Source organism: Chionomys nivalis, chromosome 4, assembly GCF_950005125.1.
Source record: "Chionomys nivalis chromosome 4, mChiNiv1.1, whole genome shotgun sequence".
Classification (NCBI taxonomy): domain Eukaryota; kingdom Metazoa; phylum Chordata; class Mammalia; order Rodentia; family Cricetidae; genus Chionomys; species Chionomys nivalis.
Genome location: NC_080089.1, coordinates 14,073,016 through 14,093,699, shown reverse-complemented (window position 1 = coordinate 14,093,699; position 20,684 = coordinate 14,073,016). Strand labels below are relative to the sequence as shown.

The window sequence follows — 20,684 nt, the reverse complement described above, 5'->3', positions numbered from 1 at the left end:
TGCCTGGCGAATAGCACGGCTCTACCAGAGTTCAGTTCCAGCCTATGTTCTTCTGTGGCACTGATCCCGTTTATTAGGAGGGAGAAACAGGAACCAAAACTACACTGCAGCATACAACAGCCATTACTCAGGCGTCGCTGGAAGAAAGTGAGCAGAACCAATGTCTCCGGGGACAACTGGGAGTGCTGGGGACATCCTTTTCCTTTACTTGAACTTAAATTCTGCTCAGTTTTTTTCTTCAGTACACACAAACTGAGTGTAATTTGGTAGGGATGGTTGGTGCTGGTGTTTTGTCTTTTAAGAAAGGCTCTCATCACACAGGTCAGGCTGGCCTCAATCGCTCAAGTGTTGGAATTACAGGCATGCACAATGCTGTTTGCATTGCTTTTTTTTCCTCCTCACAAAAAAGAGACAGTAATTTATACATCACTCACTTAAAAGCAGCAGCTCAACCAATCCTGCTTTGCTTCTATTCTAAGCCATCTCTCCATGTGATTAGTCAAGCATTTAATGTATTTAGCAGCTATCACAAGGACTTGTAAAGAGTAATTATACTATTATCACAATGGGAGATGATTCATTTTTTTTTTCCCTTGCAGGGTCTGTGTGAGAGTGATTTTTCAATCACATAAGATAACCAGTATACAAATTCCACCATTGTATAAATTTTTGAAAGAAAACCTTTTGAAATTTGATCCACATTCCAAATGAAGACCACCAAACGATTGGGTTTTGGAGAGCTTCAGGTACCACCTCAATGGCTTTCATCCCCCTTGCAATTTATGAATAAAGGTGCCAATCACATCCTTTTGGGGTGCCTTTCAATCCGACCTGGGGTTCTATTTCCTGCTAGTTTGAAAGAAGCTAAGCCTACCAACTGGGCAACTTCTTTATAGGGTGTGTTTCTCTACCAGAAACACTCAGAGTAACTGTGTCTTTTCCTAAGTTTTAGCTACTTTTGGTGCCCTCTCTCTACTGCAAGTTGCAAAAACGAGGTCATTATTACTCCATCCTAAATTTTGGCATTCAGTAAGATTTTCCTCCTAAAAGAGCCTCTAATCTATTTGTCTAGTATTTGAAAATAATTAATATCAATGTTCAAAATAATGAACTGGTCCCTAACCATTGGCCAATGGTGATCAATTCTGCTCATTTTATGTTTCTCTTTAGTCTAACTATGAACATAAATTCATTCAGTGTGTCAATGCATCACTTTTACCTTCTAGACTATCTTAAACTGTATATTCAGATTTGCTTATCCATGTCACTAAGGCAGAATGAATAGGACAGGAAGTTCTTCTAATATTTAGTCCCAGTCATTTTCCTCTTATCTACTGCTAGGACTTCACTGGGAGGGAAAACCATGAACCTTCGAGTATGGTTGATAATGCTTTGCCTCAAAACATCCATAATGAGATTCTTACATCTGGAAATATGGCACACTATTGAACAACTGGGACTTTGCAGATATATCTAAGAGTGTGAGATGGGGAGATTATGCTGACGCAGGAGGACACAATACATACACCCTGTAAGAAAGAAGGGAGAATGGGACCCAGGAGCAGAGATTTCAGGAGGTGACTTTGGGCTATGGAGGTGGAAGGCGAGCACCCAGTGAATGGAAGGGGCTCTCAGCGTGGGATGAGAGAGGGACCGACAAGGCCCCCGCCATATCCAGGACCACCCTGCCAACACCTTGATTTCAGACTGAGGTCAATTTTGGATTTGTGGTCCTCAGGATTTATTTTGTGTGTATTTCCACCCAAGTTAGAGTAATCTGTCCTAGTAGAATTAACACAAAACTTTTGGCATACTTTTTATTGTGAAATAGTTGGGTTTAGAAAAAAAGTACAAAATGTCAACAGTCAGATGTGTACAGGTACAGTATTTCATTAATTTATACATGTGACCAGCATTAACAGGTTCATTGTAAAATGCATATTTAGACCAATACACTCTAAAGATGACCTTAATATTCACAGGCTATTAATACATGATAATTGGAGCTCAAATGGCCCTCACTGGGCTATGCTAACTGCAGCAAACAGGCTAAAAGCACAATACAGCACACCATAGTATCTCTGGACAGGTCCACATTTAAAGGGTATCAACTCATTTGGTCAACACACTACATATCTGGGACTGGGACTCAATTACTAATTTATACAATTGCAAAAAGAAAAGTTATAAAATAAGGTCATGGAAGTAAAGAGTTTGTCTAATTAGAACTGAACAGCCTGAAGTTCCTAAATTTAGGTTTCGGCCTTGCACTTTACAAAGCTTCACTATTTTAAGCTGATTCTCAATTTCCATGTTAGTTAAAGAAGGACGGGAGGATTCCGTTTCTATTGTCTCCAATAAAGTACCAGAACTACTATAGTTCATTTAGAATTATGACTACTGTGGATTGAAAAATGGCCAGGAAACTGTGATACAAATAATTACAAAATTTAAAGCAAAGTAATGACTACTTTCTGAATGCAGGAAATCCTCCAAACATAGCATCCACATTAAGGCATTATCTCCTATGGTTGAGAAGAGTATAATAAATTAACATTATTTGTGAGGGTCTCATAACAACAGACTGCCTTGCTTTTTCCAAACCTGACCCATTCAATCTTACTGTTACTTGAAAACTATGTGTTTGCAAATTGGTAGATTTGCCTTCACCTGTAGTAAACAACTGTGGGAAGTTTACTAAAACTTGAATAATTTAAAAAGAACTGTTATAATTACGTATGCTTTAAGAACATCAATCTTTGATATGAAGACCATTATAAACTTTTATCTAAAAACAAAACCTTCAGAACTGATTCAAAGAAGTTTAACTGTATATTTCTAAGAAAAAGAAGCCATATGTGGTTTCTAGCAATGCCTTTAGTTTTAAAATTCATCTCGAAACCAGAACTAAAATAATCAATTTCGGTTACTGGCTTAAAACCACTGGAGTTCAGAAGCTAATTTGCAATTTCACAGAATCTATTCCATACTATTGTACTCCTTTATAGACAATTTTATACTTTGAGACAAATTACTTATAAATAGTGTCTGAATCTTACAGATTTCAATTATTATTCAGACCTAAGCACGGATTTGATTATAAAAAGTTATTTAATTTTCCAGATTTGTATTAAATTTACAAAATAAATGTATGGTGTACATAAATATTAACTTAGCAACACATTATAAAAAAAAGCAGATATATGGACCATTATAGAAACATTATAAATTTTAAAGAAATTTCATATAAAAATAAAGTAAAACATGTAACTCACAAAATATAAACGTGAAGCCACACAACATAAAAATAAAATCACTCCATCAAAGCGGAGTTAAAATTAAATCCTTAGGAAAGTATTTCAACATAATTAAATGAACTCAATGACCAATAGCTTCCCTTATGATACAGAAACAAAGCACAAAATCACTTAAGTCTATATGCATTATTAGTTAATTCTTAATATGAAGTCTTGACAATTGATTTCTTTTTGAAATTGGGTTCTGTACATATGCACTTATATACAAACACGTATTAACATGTTTAAACAAACCATATGTACAAAAGTTCAGCATTCCTATAAATAAAAACATTAGTGGCAAAAGGCACTTGTAAGTAAAAATCTACAGTTTTTACAAAACAAAAACACATTTTATCTTGGATGCTGTACAGTAAACATCAATCCTATAACAGCAATGAAATGTTAGATTACTAAACTAATGTTAGTGATGTAACTTTTAAAAACATATTTACATATACTCTGAAGCTCTTTTAATAAAAGCACCATGATTCTCTAAATTTATGTTGATGCGAAGTAAAAATACAATTCCCAAAAAACCAGTGTTCACCATTTTCCTTGTTTAAAAGTTTTGCATTTCTAAATTGAAAACTATTTATCTGAAATCAGCATAGTGTTAAACAAAAGCAAAACACAAAACCCTGCTGCTGTTCTAACCACTCCATTATTGCATGTTGCATTTTATATAGCGCACACACGTGCACTGCACAACCTTTAATACTATTGCTAGAAAAAAGTTCTAGGTATCAAAGAATTAAGAAGTCACTCCAAACCAGCTGAAGTTTTATCTGCATGTTTACAACTTAAAAAATGCTGTGTCAGTTATAAAAGTGAATAGGAAACACACCAATTTACTTGGCATGTCAAAATATTTTCCACTGCACAGAACATAAGGGTTCACAGGACCCCTCAAATATACACTGTCAAGCAGAAACGCTACACAAGGGACCTTCTCAAGGAGATGTTAGCACGCTTCCACTCTTGTCAAACTTTTTACCCTTTGACAAGGCTGCAACCTGTTTGAGTAGTTCTCTGTTTTTGGCCTGTGAGAGACAAAAATTCAAGGTTTAAAACGTTTGAACTATTAAGTTATGCTGAAAACTACTACTTCATACTATTTTTCATTTGTATAAAAATTTTGTCAATGAAACACTAAGAGGTCCATATATTTAATCTTTTTAAGGTTAGATAAGCAGAAAGAAAATTCTAAACTGGTTTATCAGCTCTTGGCAAATGTTAATAAAATTTGTCCAGAAATGGCAAGAGCCTCTCTTCCTACAAGATTCAAATTTAAAATAAGAAAAAAGGTTTGGTTTTTTAAAGACATGAAAGCTATTTAAATTCGTGTTATTCTACACCTGAGAGCATCAAAGAATGAATCGAATGTTTATGCTGGAGAATTTTCCAGCGAGCTGAATGAAGTCTTCCATTTGCTGTTTACTGATATGCAGAAAATGATTTATAAAACTCATTCTATCACTTTGCCAAAGGCCCTTCTTAGAAAAAACAATTCTTACTTATTTGTGTACACACACTATAAGATTGTGGGGGGTTCATTCCCTGTTCCCACCATGTGGGACCTAGAAATCAAACTCTGGTTGTAAGACTTAGCAGTAAGATGCTATTTGTTACCATTTCTTACCAGCTCGATGGTCCTTTCATGTGATGATGACTTTAGTATCATCTAAGCAAATTCCTAACAGTACTAGTATAATTTCATAAGAAAAAACTCTTCTTTTTTTTTCTGGTCAAAGACTCAAAATTTCTCAGGGCAGTGGTGGCGCATGCCTTTTTAATCCAGCACTTGGGAGGCAGAGGCAGGTGGATCTCTGTGAGTTTGAGGCCAGCCTGGTCTACAGAGCTAGTTCCAGGACAGGCTCCAAAACCACAGAGAAACCCTATCTTGAAAAACCAAAAACCAAAAAAAAAATAAAAAAATAAAAAAAATTCACTTTACCAATAATCTGAATTTTCAGCTGACTATACAATGCCTGGTCATCAGACAGGAACACTGCCTGTAGGGTCCTGTTTGGTACCAGTGGTGCTTGTGGGGATTTACAGTAGGACCTTCACTGAGTCTTTCTCATTCTTCAGTCAGATAATGGAAGTTCCTTGAGTAAACAGACAGTTTACAAATTATCAAGGCAGTTCTGAAGTTTCCGAACCAAAAGAAACAGTATGGCACTTGGGCACTACTCAAAAAACAAGGCAATCCTAAAATAAATTACACAGAGATGTCTGCACTACTCATAAGCTTAAACTGTTACTCCTGACAAACCCCAGTCAAAGCTAGCCAGATGTAAACAGTAACAGTGCAGCTATGGATTATTTAACCAACGACCCACCAGCTAAGAAGAGGAAAAAACCAAGAAATAAATTTCATAGTGCATACCAATAGGAAGGCACTCGCCAGGTCTGCAGAGATAGTTACCGACAAGTATCTACACTGGCTTACCAAAAACTGAAACTCCACTTTCAATCAAGAAAAACTGAACTTACATTTTTCAATCTTAGACTAAAACGTAGAACTAAAAAAATAGACCTTGAAAGCAGTTTTTCTCTTTAATACTTTTGCAGCTGTTTTTCAATATGTATTATAGATTTAGTCTCCCAATGACATTAGTAATTTGTTGATAAATTATATAAGACAAAGGCTTTAAGAAAAATGGTGCATTGGTTGTTAAAACTTAATCAGTCTTATTTTAAACATTTGCAATGTAAACTGCAGTGCAGTATTTAAATATACAGTGAGATTTTATTCTAATACTGACTTTATACCCTATGGAAGTCAATGAAATTATTTTAATATTTAAGTCAGAAACATTTAAAAATGTCAGCCTAAATAAAGGAAGAGCGTTCAATGAATAACTACATAGACCCTGCCTAACTACTTACCCACACTTAACTGGAGGACACCTTATCCACAACAAGAGCCTCAAGGAGCTCAAAGAACTAATCACACAGCCACAGTGCAGTGGCCTGGGCATAAAAACATTCACAGGCAACTGCCCTCCCCTTTTAGCCTGTCTTACTAAAAAAGAGAATTTTTATTTGGCATTATTTGGTACTTAGGAGGATTGTACACCATTTGAGGTATAAATTTCAGTCTGTGTTCCTAGGTTTGATAGTTTAAAATATTTAAAGAGGTATTAGTGCAAGATAAGCTTTGTTAATCATTAACTTCTGTATATCATAAAAGATTAAGAAAACAGAGGAGTAAAGGGACAAGTCCAAGTACTTAGAGGTTGAAAGAAGATTTTGAGTTTGAGGCCAACTGGGCTATACAGCGAAGTACTACCTCAAAAGCAAAACAAAATGAGAAAATCATCAATCTAGGTATACTCACCTCAGTAAATGCTACTAAAACAAGTGGGTGGGGACTATACTTAGCTGTGAAGAGTGTCTCTGGCAGAAACTCACTGTCTGGATAAGCAACTGCTAAGGAGGAGTAACCTGAATTGTGAGCTGATGCAGAACAGGGGAACGTACGGGTAAACCTAAGGCACACAATGTATGTATTCTACATCTCACTAATTACATAATCAGTTTCACCAGTAAGATCGGGGCAGTTCATAAGTCAGCTCTTGTAAGGAGCATATATCAACAGCATATACAAAACACACTGACTATAAACACACACACACTCACACATACACAGCCTTCCTTCTGTGTGTCTGCCATAGTGGCAACGTAGGAAAATTCAACTAAGAGGAAGTAAGCTGAAGACACCAACCAGGCTAAAGCAAAAATGTTTCTCTTACAACTGATTATAACAAAAGGAATTGTTCTTTGGAGCAGTGGAAAGTACATACCAGGTTAAATCAAACCTAGGAAGTACTTATCATGTTATTCTATAACTTGGAAGTATTTACTTCAGTACTTATGTTACAGGAGGTTGATTATAGCCCAGGTAAACATTCAACATAGCTTAATAAGAATAATATAAAACAGCATAATGGTTGGTGAGTAAAATTAGTTAACTAATGAACAAGAGGCCATCTCTGAGGGAAGGTAAATACATTTCCACAAATCACCAGCCAAGAACAAGTTCCCTGAACATATTCACCATACCTCTGGTGCTACAGAGGATTCCTTTCAGATTCCCGCCACTAGTAAAAAGAGGTTAATGAGCAGGGAATATATATCTGGACTTCAGGAAATATGTAAATACTATTCAATTATGAAGCATAGCAAACTACAACAGGAACAGAAAATATTCATAGGTGTTGCGGGAAAAAAATTCAGCAGAAAATAAAACATACCAATAAAGCAATATTCACACACTCTTTTCAAAGCTATACCCTCCCTTCAAGTATCAAGTCTGAATATGACGTCATCTGTATGCTTAAGATTCAAAGCTGCTTAACCTAGGAGTTAAACTCAGGGGCAGAGAGCATTTGCCTAGCATGTGTGAGAACCAGAGTTTGATCCTAGAGTAGCATAAATAAACTAATAAAACCCTGAGCCTGGTACTCAGAGATGAACTCTATGAATGTGACAATCTATAAACTACAGAACACGAAATAAAGGTAGTGTAGTTTCATAGCAAATGTGTAAAACAGACAAACAAGTTTTAATAAGGGAATAACCCTTTCTGTGCTGATGCTCGCTGTCCACCCTCTTTGTGAGGGTGGAGACTCAGCTTCAGTTATTCTGTAATAGTGAACCTAATAAACTGTAACACTTTCAGACAGTCCACAGTTAAGGGCTCTTGATTTGCGGCACCTGCACACAACATAAAGGCCCTTCAATCATGGTCTTTGAGAAGTGGTTTTCTTTATCTACCTCCCTTCCGGTATCCAAAAGGAAATGGGAAGAATGAGTAAAGACCATATTTTCACCTTAGCTAAACAGTCAAGCGAACGGTCTTCACTGTTTTCCAGGAAGCCCACTTAATGTAAACGCTGTTTTAAGATTAGCAGTGAGTCACCTTTTCAAAACTTTATAAAGTCAGAATTAAAACTGGAAATGCAGAAAATAGGGGTAATAATACCAACTTACCTAAGTCAAGAAATACTACAATACAGATTTAAATCTCCAGCCCAATACAAAATGTCACATAAATAACACCATTTACCTGAAGTTGTTCCACAGTTTCTTTGTGAGCTTTTTCCATACTGTTCATCTTAGTTCTCAAATTTGACTCTTGGTACTGAAAGTCTGCCTTCAGCTCCGTTAACTGAAAAAAAAAAAAAAAAAAAAAAAAAGCCACTCATGTCTACATGTATCTATCCCTTCATAAACATATCACTTAAATAGTCAATACAGGTGCACACTTGTGATGCTGGTGGAAATGTGGTGGCAACTGCATCTTCTATGACACAGACAGCAGTTTTCCACTACTGTCAGGATTTTAATGGTAGGATCATCTTGGAGAAGCTGCTTTGGGATTAACTGGTCACACTTTCACAACGAGCATGCCAAAGAAAAGCTTAATAGTTTGTATCCTGGAGAGTGTGTCAACCAAATACAGGTTCCAGTTAAAATCATTTTTCAATGATGTGCAAATGTACACAACAGTCATCAAACAAAGGCAACAGTGCTTGTAACTGTTCATTCGCACCCAGTTTTATGGACATGAAGCCATTACACTACATTCACCTATCAGCACAGAAATACAATCACTGACATGTGGAAAAGCAATTACTGTAAAATCTGAACCAAATTAGTTAAGTATTAAGAGAAAATTCAGTGGTATAGAGACCACGGGACAATGCTTTCATAAATATGAACACAAACAAAAATGTAGTATCTTATGATTTAAATTTACAACCTACACTGCTATTAACAGAATACAGACACAGCTTCAGGGTTCTGTTGTTATGTAACCTTTCAAAGTTTGTACTGATTACCAAGTACCTAGTATATGAAAAGATGCAAAAGCTGAAAGAAAAATTGAGTTTTATACTCATCCTTCCAAACAAAGGGCTTTAGTCCCTCTCCTGGGCCAATACTGTACATTGTAAACAAACTTCTGCTGTCAAACGCCAATCAATTCTTATACTACCAACTTTGGTAATTTTTCTAGTTGCTGAACTGTGATCTGTTTCCAGACTGTCAACGCTAGAAAGTAAAGACACCATTGATTTATCTGCCTGTGACTCTTTCTGACCTAGTACAGTGCCTGGTTTTAAAAGTCACTCAAGAGTTCAAACAGGGACAGGAAACTAACTTGATCCCTTTAGAATTATAAAGAAAAACGTCAAGTATGCAGTTAATTTTAGATACATAATTATTTTCCTTACAACCCTAATTATAAACTTGCTAGGTTTTTGATTTTTAAAGCAAACAGTAAAGCAGGAAACGCCAACAAACTACCTAAACACAACAGTCTAGGGATAAAGGACCAAAGAGTCTACAATGGAGGTTCTCAACCCCTTGGTGGGTCACCTAAGACCACTGGAAAACACAGATATTTGCACTACAATTCACAGGAGTGACAAAACTGCAGTTGCAAACCATCACTGAAGATAATTCTATGGCCACACCGCGGAAGGAGCTGGGTCCTAGGGCTGCTGTGTCACACACAGGGCTGCAGCACTGGGAAGGGCGAGGGCCACTGCTCTACAATCTGCTACTGCTGGTTTGCAGTAAAACTGGCATGTTATTCAACTTTTGTTCAACGTTAATGCAGACATAGCTGGCTTTGTGTGATAAATGAAAGCTCTGTGTACGCATTTCCATAAAAGCAAGTTAATTTAAAACTTCTGCCATGCATAAGGAACCCTAAAATAGACAGCTACAACTGTCCAACTTTACATCACACACCAATGCCAATTTTCACACACTGAATTTACTCAAACTGTGGTACATACTAAAATAAAGAGGCTGGGCTGTCTTTAATCTCAGCACTTAAATGAAAAGGCAGGTGGTGCCGAGTTACAGAAGGTACACAGTGGCACTCTCTTTCAAAAGCTAAGAAGTAAACAGAGATAAAACGACGAGCACCAGCCGTCTAGTGTGGGAACGGCAGCCCTGGCGCGGCTGGATATGGACTCGAGCACTATTTACACCCTACTGGGACTGCTTAAATTTGACCTCCTTTTGTCTGATGGCCAGTGCCATTTAAAGATTCTAGTCTCCTTTGTGCTCATTTCTTTTGTCTATTCAAAATACAACTAATGATTTTTAGGAGTCACTCAAATTATTTCATTGTTTTCCCAGTGGATGTTTGTCTGAGACCCAAGTACACAGTCAGGTCCCTTCCAATGTGACACACAGCAGCGTCAGCATGCTGCCCAGGGCAACAGGAAGTTCTTCACACGGTCAGCACAGCACACATTTATGAAATGGAAAACCAAGACCGCAACTAGTGAGCTTGTTTTACTTAAGGCCACATAGAAATGGCCAGGATTGGGATTTCATCCTGAATGTGGCTAAATACCATACAACCAGTAAGTACACCTCCTCCTTCTTACAAAACGCTCTCTTAAACACTTATTGCTAATCACTACCACAGGAGTTAGAATATTACTTCTCACCAGCTGATAGCGTGACAGAGACATGACATATATATATCAATCAAAGACTGTTTTCAATTACCTCTGAAACTACAGTAATTTATATACTCCATTTATTATATATATTCCATATATCTCATTTTAAATTTATATGCTAACTGAAAACAAATGCTCAAAAATTACTACAATACACCATTTTTTAAGCTTATCTTCATTAGATGTTTCAGACCCAATTTGGGCTTCTGTAGTTCTGTAAGAGTCATGCATTACAAACATTATCAAACAGTTAAAGAAATTTTGCAAGGGCTAAATAAAAGCCAAAATGCAAATCTTACCAGGCTTCACTGAGCTATATATATTCTTACCTTTTTATCTTTCTCTAAAATGGTCTGGTCTCTTTGCTGTAAGAGACGCTTAAGTGACATCACTTCTTCTTTCAGTTGACTTATAAGGACAAAATTGTCTGTTCCCCCACTATCTGCTGACTGATTTATAGAGCTACTAAAAAGAAAAAATTAAAACAGAGTTACATAAAGTAGAAGGAAAACCTGCAGATGTTCAAATTGCATAAATTAGACAATTCCACAAACATCCTTAAGGCTAATGCAAAAAAATATGTACCTGACAGAAATGGATGCAACTGGCAAATTACCTTACTAATGGCACACATTACATACACCTGCAGAAATATAATTCAGTATTAGCTTTTAGGGGGTCAATACTTCTAGTGTAAAGCAATAGGCAGCCAATTTGTACAGTAACATCAGCAAACTTTGGCTAATGAACTAAAAACAAAGTCATACTCATATTTTAAATCAAAACATTTCTAAGCAGGTCAATTTAAAAATACCACAGATTTGTGTTTCTTTTCCTTGAAGAACAATTACTATAATGTTCTATTCTCAGATTTGTTCTTTTCTCAAACCCAAATTTATTCCCCAGTTATAACAACATAGTTCAGTGCCACTTTCTTATTGCCAAAATTAAAATCTTCTTAACTGGTCATGTGACATAAAGAAGTTGGTGTGTGAGACCCATGTTTCTATTCTCAGATAAAATATGTAGTAATAATTCATAATGAACTAGAACTATTCAATTAAGTTTAATTTTCATAGTACTAAAGAATTCATTTTTACCTATCTCCATTAGATGGCTTAGATTCCAACTTGGGCTTTTTCTTTGGAGTTTCATTCTGAATTGCTGCAGAAGATTTATGGCTGAAAGCAAACATTAGCAGACATGATTAGGATAAGACAGACAGAAGCATTAAGTGACAAGATACTCCTCCTCTGAAATAGTACTGAACATCACTAGTTTTGCTGATCTAAATAACCACATTAGAAAGGCTGATTTACATTAAGTGCACTGCAAACACACAGCACACACCAGCATACATACCTCTGTTTCCACATTCCTTGCTCCTGCTCAGGACTTAGACTGCTGATTCTGAAAAACATGCAAGTAATATGATAACATTTATTTAACACAGATACATTTAACATCTTTCCCCACAGAATCAAACTGTGTTATCATCTTTTGTTCACAGAAGCTAGATAATCTAACACACGGAACGAATCACATTCTAAGAGGATAAACTCTAGAGCAATGATTACTAGCCAGCTTAAATCTTTTAGAGACACGTACAGTGGTAGGCCGGATCATTTAAGAATCAAGGAATGACAATGTCCACTGCCCTAGTCATTCCATACAGAAGCCTGCATCTATCTGGTTATTCCAAATGCAGATAAACTCCTTAGCATAACTCAAGCTGGACCAGGAAATGGCTTATTTCTTTCATTTATGCTTGGTTTCCCTAAGCAGCCTCTCTAAAATCTGTAGTATCTCCTTGGTCTGTACGGAATACAAAAGTCACACTGAACATACTGGAAAATTTCATTAAAACAACCGATTTCACTTAAAAATGCTATGACTTCCTTCCCATTTTGCCATAAAATTAATTTCACTACATTACCTATGAACAAGAAACCATATTAATACAACTTAAGAAATGCACATGATCTAGGTTGTGTGACCTTTATATAGTAATAATTTATTACATAAAGGTAGTATAATGATTTATTAAAGCTATTTAAAATCCCACATCACACATCTGTGACACAGGTATAATTCACTGTTTATGGCTACAAGTGTTTATATGACTAAGACCACCTAATGCAGTACTAACATGTATAATATATATACTCATATAAGATCATTTTCAGTCTTATTTTGCTTTGTTTTGAATTTTTGAGACCAGGAAAATTTTTGGTTTTCCTGGTTGTCCTGGATCTCATTCTGTAGACCAGGATGGCCTCAAACTCACAGACATCCACCTGCCTCTGTCTCCTGAGTGCTGGGATTAAAGTCCTGTGCCACCATGGCCTGCTCAGTTATGCTTTTAAGCAAAGTAAAATAAGGGATTAAAATGTACCCAGAAGACCAAAACAAACAAATTAAAAGCCTTGAAAATCAAATCATATTGTTCAGGCTGAGCTGTAAATGAAGAAGTGGGGAGACAGGAGCTGTGACCCTGTAAAGCTGGACACTTTACCTGGCAGCTGCAGTTCTAAGGAGGACTTCTTCTGTATGTAAGTATGTTTAAAACAAACCTCATTACATGTAAGCCTTCCTAAATCATGTAATTACTCATTAAGTACCAACAGCACATTGATGATCTGTCAGAAACTCCTGGAATCTCCATCTTAGTAATCTGAGGGTTGTCATTCCTGGATCCAAACTGACTTTAGTGCTATGCCCTGTTATAATGAACTCTCACCATCAATCACCATATCATCCGTGGTCCTCAGAACCCAACACACCGGCTTGCCTATCCATATCAGTCATCAGATAAAAAAAAAACTGTACCATCAGCCCTATGTATTGCCAGGTTCTGCATGTGAGGATTCAACTAACTGCAGAGAAAATGTAGGTCAGCCTATAGTGGTTGTCTGCACTGAACAATACAGACCATTTTGCCTTTTCTGCATAAATAACATAATGGACACTGAGGTATGAACATATCCACTGTGTGAGGTATTGCTAATACAGATGAGTTACAGTGCTCAAGAAGGTATAGGTCATGCAAACACTAGACCACGTCATGGAGACTGGAGCACTTTGAATTTTGGTATCCAAAGGACTTAGAAAGGATCTCCCATGAATAACAAGGAATTAATGCATCCACCCCTCCAAAGGAGAAAAAAAATGGAAAATTAGCACTGTCTTTCCCCACTTCCCATTAGAAAGTTATCTTTTTTGTTGTTGTTGTTGTTTTTTTGTTTTTCGAGACAGGGTTTCTCTGTGGCTTTGGAGCCTGTCCTGGAACTAGCTCTGTAGATCAGGCTGGTCTCGAACTCACAGAGATCCACCTGCCTCTGCCTCCCGAGTGCTGGGATTAAAGGCGTGCACCACCATCGCCCGGCTAGAAAGATGGCTGTCACCTAATTCCCCATCTTGGTCTTTGCCATCACGCTAGGAAAATTAATCCTGGAAAGACAGCCAGGGAAGAAGATATTCTAGGGTCTGAGGATTAAGACTTATGGTACATAGTTGTCATTCTTCTTGAAGCAAGAAACAGAATCAAGGCTTCTATTCACTTGCTCCTTGGGTTATTCAGATACTACTGAACCACATGTCACTGTCTTGCAGTTTACCTTTGTCAGCCCAGGAAATATGACAACATAATAATAAATGCCAAGGCCCCAATGACTCCTCACAATCTAAGAGGTGTTTGCTGGCAGTTAAGCTAAAACTTTTGTGTTGCAAAATGTGGCAGCCATTTGTTTCCTACATATAAAATCTTATTTTAAATAACTATATGAAATTTTAAAGATACATAGTAAAATTTGGAGAAAAAACAAATTCTTCTGAAAAATGGGTATACATCATGTCCTTATTTACAATTTGCATTTACATATTTGTTTAAATGCTGATTTTTTTTTCCTACAAAATCTAAAATTACATCTCAACAGACCCTCTAAAGAGTACACACAGTTAAGATCTTACTACTACATAATTTCTCCTCGCCTGAAATCACTTTCAAAATTAAGATGTTTGATTTGACCAGCATTACAACTACACCTATGTTTTAAAAAACCCCAACTACCAACAAAAATCAAAAACACAGTATCCATAGTTAAAAATACTATCTAGTACGTTTTGAAATAGCCAAGATTAACAATGCTTCTATAAGGGCTGGGCATGTAGCCCAATGGTAGAACCTGTGCTTAAGCACATAGGACCTAGATTCAATCCCTACTACAAAAGAAAAAAAAAAAAAAAAAAGAGTATAAGAGAAACAAGGGATTCCACAATCCGCTCTCTGAAAGAACTAAAGGTGTTTTTCTTCCTCGCTGTTTTAAATATGATTTTAGTAAGATAAAAGAATGGCAAGTGAAATTAACTTTGGGTCCTGGGACAACAAGTTAGCTTAGCAGGATCAAGGGTTTGCTATGAAACCTTCGACCTAAGCTTCATCTCTGGAAGCCACGTAAGATGGGACTCTACAACATCATCCTCTAATCTCTAAACTTGTGGTGGTATGCACACTCATAAGATTAAAAAAATAAATGAAACATACAAACATAAAACCCTAAAATCTCATTTAAAATTAAAGCTTTTGTTAATTAGCATAATTGAAATGCCAAATAATGCTGACATATTTTGATATCATACATGATAATTTTATAGATGAATTCTTTACTATTTTCATAACACTGAATATATTGTGTGGAAAATTTTCACAGTACAACCAGATACGAAGGCGCTCACCAGGTGCAACACAAACTACCCTAGTACCTTACCACTACTCCCATGATGTGGCCCAGGTGGTGTGCAAAGACCATTAGCAATGCCAGGAAGGGTTTTGACAAAGGATTCCAAAGTGCTTACTTGTGGTGGCCACTGCTGTGGCGATGGTGGTGGTGATGGTGGTGGTGGTGGTGTTTCGAATGGTGCTGGTCTTTCTCAGTGAGAGACGAAGATGAAGAATTGGAATGTGAAGACCCCAAACTCTTCCTTTGTTCTTTTGTCTTCTGCAAAACTCTCTTGTATGATAAGGTACAGAGCCAGCACAGTAACTTCCCATCGACCTTTAAAGAAAGTATCTGCATTAAGCGCACTGTAAACTAACCCAAGAATGAGTCCAGCACACTCAACTTGCAATCACCCTTCACACCACCTGGGCCACAGCATGTGAGTTTTATAAAAATGCAGAGTATGAATGCAACATGTAGATTTTTTTAAAAAAAATTAAGACATCCGACACTTGAGATAATATTGCAAGAGAATATTAGACTGGCTGGGACAACTGACTTATAGACCTCTGGCACTGCTACAGTCCTTTAATTCTGAGACAGTAACTTTATTTATTTCTAGAATATAACTCCAACAGGGGCTAAAGAAATGGCTTAGGAGTTAAGAACTCTTTTTGCTCTTACTGAGGACCCAGGTTCAGTTCTCAACACACACATGTGATTCACAACCTCGAACTTCAGTTCCAATGCATTCTATAGGCACCAGGCAGACACATGGTAGTCACACATGCAGGCAAAACACTAATATATATAAATAAGCCTAAAAATGTTTTTAAGAAGAAGTACAAATGGCTAATTGTTTTTAAGAAATCTAGCCTGAATGTTTTAGTCTCAGTGTAATTACCAAAATGACAGAGTACTTCTCACAATGGTAAAATATCACCTATAATCAATACTCATCATATTCAGTTTGTTTTTCTGTAGATTTGCCTATTGATTGCTAAGTCTAAAATCCTATTTACAGCCATTCACATAGCTAGAGCAGTGGAAAACTCCTGCGAACAGACATCACAGCCCCAACTAAAGCAGAACACGGTAGCGATACTCTTCCACGCTTCCCTTATCATACCGCAAACACTGTTCTTTCCACAGATCATTTACTACTGTCATTTTTAGTTTTAAAAATTGTTTCAAAGGCTGTGATGAATCTTACAAAAAAACATGTGGTTACATTTTGTTCAGCTATTATCACTGCTCCGGGCCTTGGGTTCAATTACATTTACATATGAGCTGTCTTGAGCAGACACAAGCATGTGTGGTTATGGGCAGGCAGGAACTTAACCCTGCATTCCCTTTACAAGTCACAGCCCGCCAGCCACTGATGTTTCTGGCCACTTCATGGACCCAAACAACTGCAAATAACGAGATCAACCACGTGAGTCCAGGGGAGAGAGAGTGACTTCCATGGACAATTAAGATAAGAGTTTCTGCCTTCTTTCATTTCATACAGAAAAGGCTGGAGGGACATGTCCTACAACTAGGGTATCTGGGTAAGCCCCTCAAAGAGACAGTCATCCTCCAAAGCCACTGAAACTGACAGACAACAGGAGGCCTGTGTGAATGCTAAGCAGCAGAATGGCCCATGTACACCTAATAATTAAGTCACTGTAGGCAGAGAGAAACAAACATGAGCCTAAACAAAAGGCAGAATGCTAACTTCGAATTTGATGTGCTAATGTCGGTGGGTGTTCTCGTCACATCAACAAGTCTACGTAACTACAGTGAAAGGACTTACTGCAAACTGAAGTGGGGATAACAGTGCACAACAGCTATCACAAAATGAAAACCTCGACAGCTGTACTGTACTGTCACGGCTGCTCTGGAATTCCGTGTTTTAAACGGCCCTCCAGCATATCAAGCACGACTCATTTTTAAAGCAGTCACCCTAACTACCAACGTGATCACACGGTCCACAGCTATGCTGCTCCTCCACTCCTGCTTCCAGGTGTCAGAAACGAATGTCTGAGAGGTATACTTAGAGTAATCGCCATGCTGTTCGGTATTTGATTTCTAGAAGATGTCACAGCATGACTAAAACATACCTTTCTTCTTCCTTCCTCCTTCCGATCGAAAGCACACTGCTGTTTGCACTGTTCACAGGTCTGGGGCGGTCCATACTTCTTTTCCGAATTGGTGCAGCGCTGACACTTGGTACCAATAAATGCTGCGATTATGTTACAGTATTGACAAGGTTTGGGCTGGAAAATAAACACATAGTTTAACTGAGCTATTTAAAACTTTGTTGTGTAAGACACAATCAGCGTTGGTAAAAATTTAGGGAGTTAATGAAAAAAATTAAGCTAAAATCATTTGTTTCTGCCAAGTACATGTTCAAAGTCAAATATGGGTCTATTCATTCAACTAAACTTTACCATGACAGTTATGAAGTTCAACTAGGCACACTCAGAAATCTGGCCATTGTGAGAAACACACTCAGGACTTACATAGCATTTACATAATACAAAATGTGCTTATGAGGTTAAACAATTATTCACAGAAAAGTCTCAAGAACCTATAATCTGAGGAAATGAACCTGTAGTGAATTAGTTGACTTAACTGTTAGATCATTTACTTAACTAAAAAGAATTTCATCGAACATAAGTAGTTGTCACAGTAAATGACAATATAAAAAACTAGCATAAGCATATTCAGTTTAAGTAACAATAAACGTGTTTGCCTTCTTTGAGATTCAGGACAGTATGGAAGCTTAAGGTCAGCAGCACTTGACCTATATAGCATGGTTAACATCTACAACACATATGTGGCCAATTTGTAACGGGATACTGTCATTAGTTCTGAATGGCCACAAAAAAAGTTCCAGAAATTGGGGGAAAGTATGATTACATTAACACTGTAAACAAATAGGTTCGCCACATTAAGGAATTTGCTGTAATTGTATCTTCCCTCCATAACATATAAAGCATGCACTTGTTTTGAAATGCTTTCATTTTCCCATCAAGTCTATGGAGCTTTTCTTCCAAGACTATTCCCTATGCTGAGATAAAACTGGGCTGTTTTATGAACCAAAACTGGCAACAACAATGTCAAGAAATGAAAAACATACTTACCGTTCCAAACTGCTTGACATTTTGAGCACACTTCTTACAAATTGTGTTAGTTTTGCTGAAAAGGAAATTATATCCAGGTGATTACACATATCACCCTACGGAGGTAACACATGCTAATCTGTAATGAACGGACGAGTCAAAAGAGCGGTAGATTACTTACTCTAATTCACAACAGTAGCTTCTTAAACCATGCTATTAATTTTAGGATGATTGTAAAGTTATTTCTCTTAAAGACAAACTTTCCATATTAACTTATTAGAGACAAGGGTCTCAAGGTCTTAGGATATGTGTGTCAAGGTTGGTTTCTAAATGGTAATTCTCCTGCCTCCACCTCTAAACACTGTGCTTATAGGCAACCAACTTACTCTGTAATTTTTGTAAAGAAAACAAGGCAAAAGCCCTACTGTGTTCCTCTGCTTCTAAACTTCTCTTACCAATCCCTAAACACGCAGTCCCATGCAGCAGGCCCATCTCACTCCTCAGTCAGCTCTTCTCCTCTGTCAAGTCCACACATTCAGGAAGAAGATGATTTGTTCTCTTGAGCTACTTACGTGTGTGTCCTCTAAAAGGATTTTCTGTTAAAAACATCTTTGCCAGTAACACTGAAAAGTCAGTGATTTCAGTCTTGGAAGGCAGCTGGTAACACTATAGCTCTTTCCTTTGGTTCCTTAGCATTTTTCCATTAAAAAATCGTTTTAAAGTAATTGTTTATATTTTGATTGTTGGCAAAGTGTACATTTTCCATTCATCAATTATCCACTATTTTCTCATGTTCAAATTAAACCCTAATTCTAAAATAAAGACCAGGACTTTTTAGTTAATGTGTTCTCTCATACCATGTATAAAAGTTCTTAATTTTAAATTCCAGAAGCATAAGTAGTTTTTTCAAAACACTTTTAACACAAATATGACAATCCCCAGACATTCCTTACAGGAATTTTTAATAGTGAAAACGTGTTCAGTATACAAACCTCTCCTGCTGAAATTCTGATCTGCAGTAAGTACATTTTACAATAGGGTGTGCAATCCGACATTCCTGTAACAAGAATACATTAGTCAGTATTTATAGATCCAATCTCACTTTTCTGGTAATTACTCAACCCAGTCAAGTGTCTGAAATGTCAGTTAAACCTGGCTGGCAACATAAACAACTGAGTGACTTATCCCATCAGTGGCTAGACACAGTATAATTCCATGGGGAGGCCATAGATATTTTTATCTATATTGGATGTGGTGGGATATGGAACACATAAATTAAGGAAGCTGTCAGGACTGACTTCCAGGGGCGGTTACATGTGTTACTTTGTACATCTATTTTGTACGGTGGCTCACAGACAGCATCCCAGCTTTTATATTTTATAGGATGGGAGGAGCTCCAAATCAGAGCACCCTGTTCCCAAACCAGTCGCTTCACTGTCCGGGACAGGAAGCAGGATGCCATCAGCTCTGCAGCTTCGGGTTCGGGTTCCTAACAAGAAAGTGCAAACACGGCGCCCTGCCTCCCAGTGGAAGGAGAGGGCAGCCCCTGACAAGGCTGGGGTGAGATCAGAGTCTGCATCGGGTCTCTGCGACGCCGTGGGCTGGTGGCCGCCAGGCTCAGCCCCACCCGAGACCGCCGAGCGCGGCGGAGCCGGCCCCAGCATTCGAGCAGGCGGGACGCAGTCACCCCGGTCTCGCCCACCTGATGCCCGGGACCCGGAGCGGATCGGTGCGCCGAGCGCCCGGTGTCCACCGACCTTGCAGAGCTGTTGGCCTTGCGACAGCTCCTCGAAGGGGTAGCGCTGCGTGCACTTGGTGCAGGCATACAGGGCCGACGCCGCCATCCTGCTTTTGGGCTCCTCCGCGCGCGCTCAGGCGGGGCCTCCGGGAACTCGGCTGCCCCGCCCGCGGGCTCCTCTGCCGCTGCGGCCCGTACCTAGCGACCCGCAAGGCCCCCGTGTCTCCCTCCGCCTCTGCCGCCGTCCCGGGACACCCTCTGCCGCCCGCCCCGCCGCTCCCGCTTAGGCCCGGAACGCGGCGGAGGGAGACGAACCGGGCGCTAGGCTG

General features: G+C 38.1%; 1 protein-coding gene across 2 annotated transcripts; it reads right to left on the bottom strand.

The window, feature by feature from the left end:
• Positions 1-1,803: 1,803 nt before the first annotated feature.
• Fam76b (family with sequence similarity 76 member B) lies at positions 1,804-20,660 on the bottom strand. 2 transcript variants are annotated; one of them, XM_057766966.1, is made up of 10 exons: positions 20,375-20,660; positions 19,610-19,674; positions 18,639-18,693; positions 17,613-17,768; positions 15,647-15,846; positions 12,155-12,202; positions 11,893-11,973; positions 11,122-11,257; positions 8,374-8,475; positions 1,804-4,339 (listed from the first exon to the last, which is right to left on the bottom strand). In XM_057766966.1, the coding sequence occupies exons 1-10, from the start codon at positions 20,459-20,461 to the stop codon at positions 4,250-4,252; spliced, it is 1,020 nt and encodes a 339-aa protein (XP_057622949.1). In that variant the 5' UTR covers positions 20,462-20,660; the 3' UTR covers positions 1,804-4,249. The 2 variants fall into 2 exon arrangements, with proteins under 2 accessions (XP_057622949.1, XP_057622951.1); XM_057766968.1 differs by having other exon boundaries at positions 11,122-11,254.
• Between the last annotated feature and the right edge of the window lie 24 nt (positions 20,661-20,684).

Excerpts from the sequence above, each read along its gene's own strand:
- Fam76b (XM_057766966.1), bottom strand. The coding sequence starts at position 20,461 with ATGGCGGCGTCGGCCCTGTATGCCTGCACCAAGTGCACGCAGCGCTAC. Across the intron at positions 19,675-20,374 it reads AAGGCCAACAGCTCTGCAAG|GAATGTCGGATTGCACACCC; the intron begins GTCGGTGGACAC and ends TTCTTGTTACAG. Across the intron at positions 18,694-19,609 it reads TCAGAATTTCAGCAGGAGAG|CAAAACTAACACAATTTGTA; the intron begins GTTTGTATACTG and ends TTTCCTTTTCAG.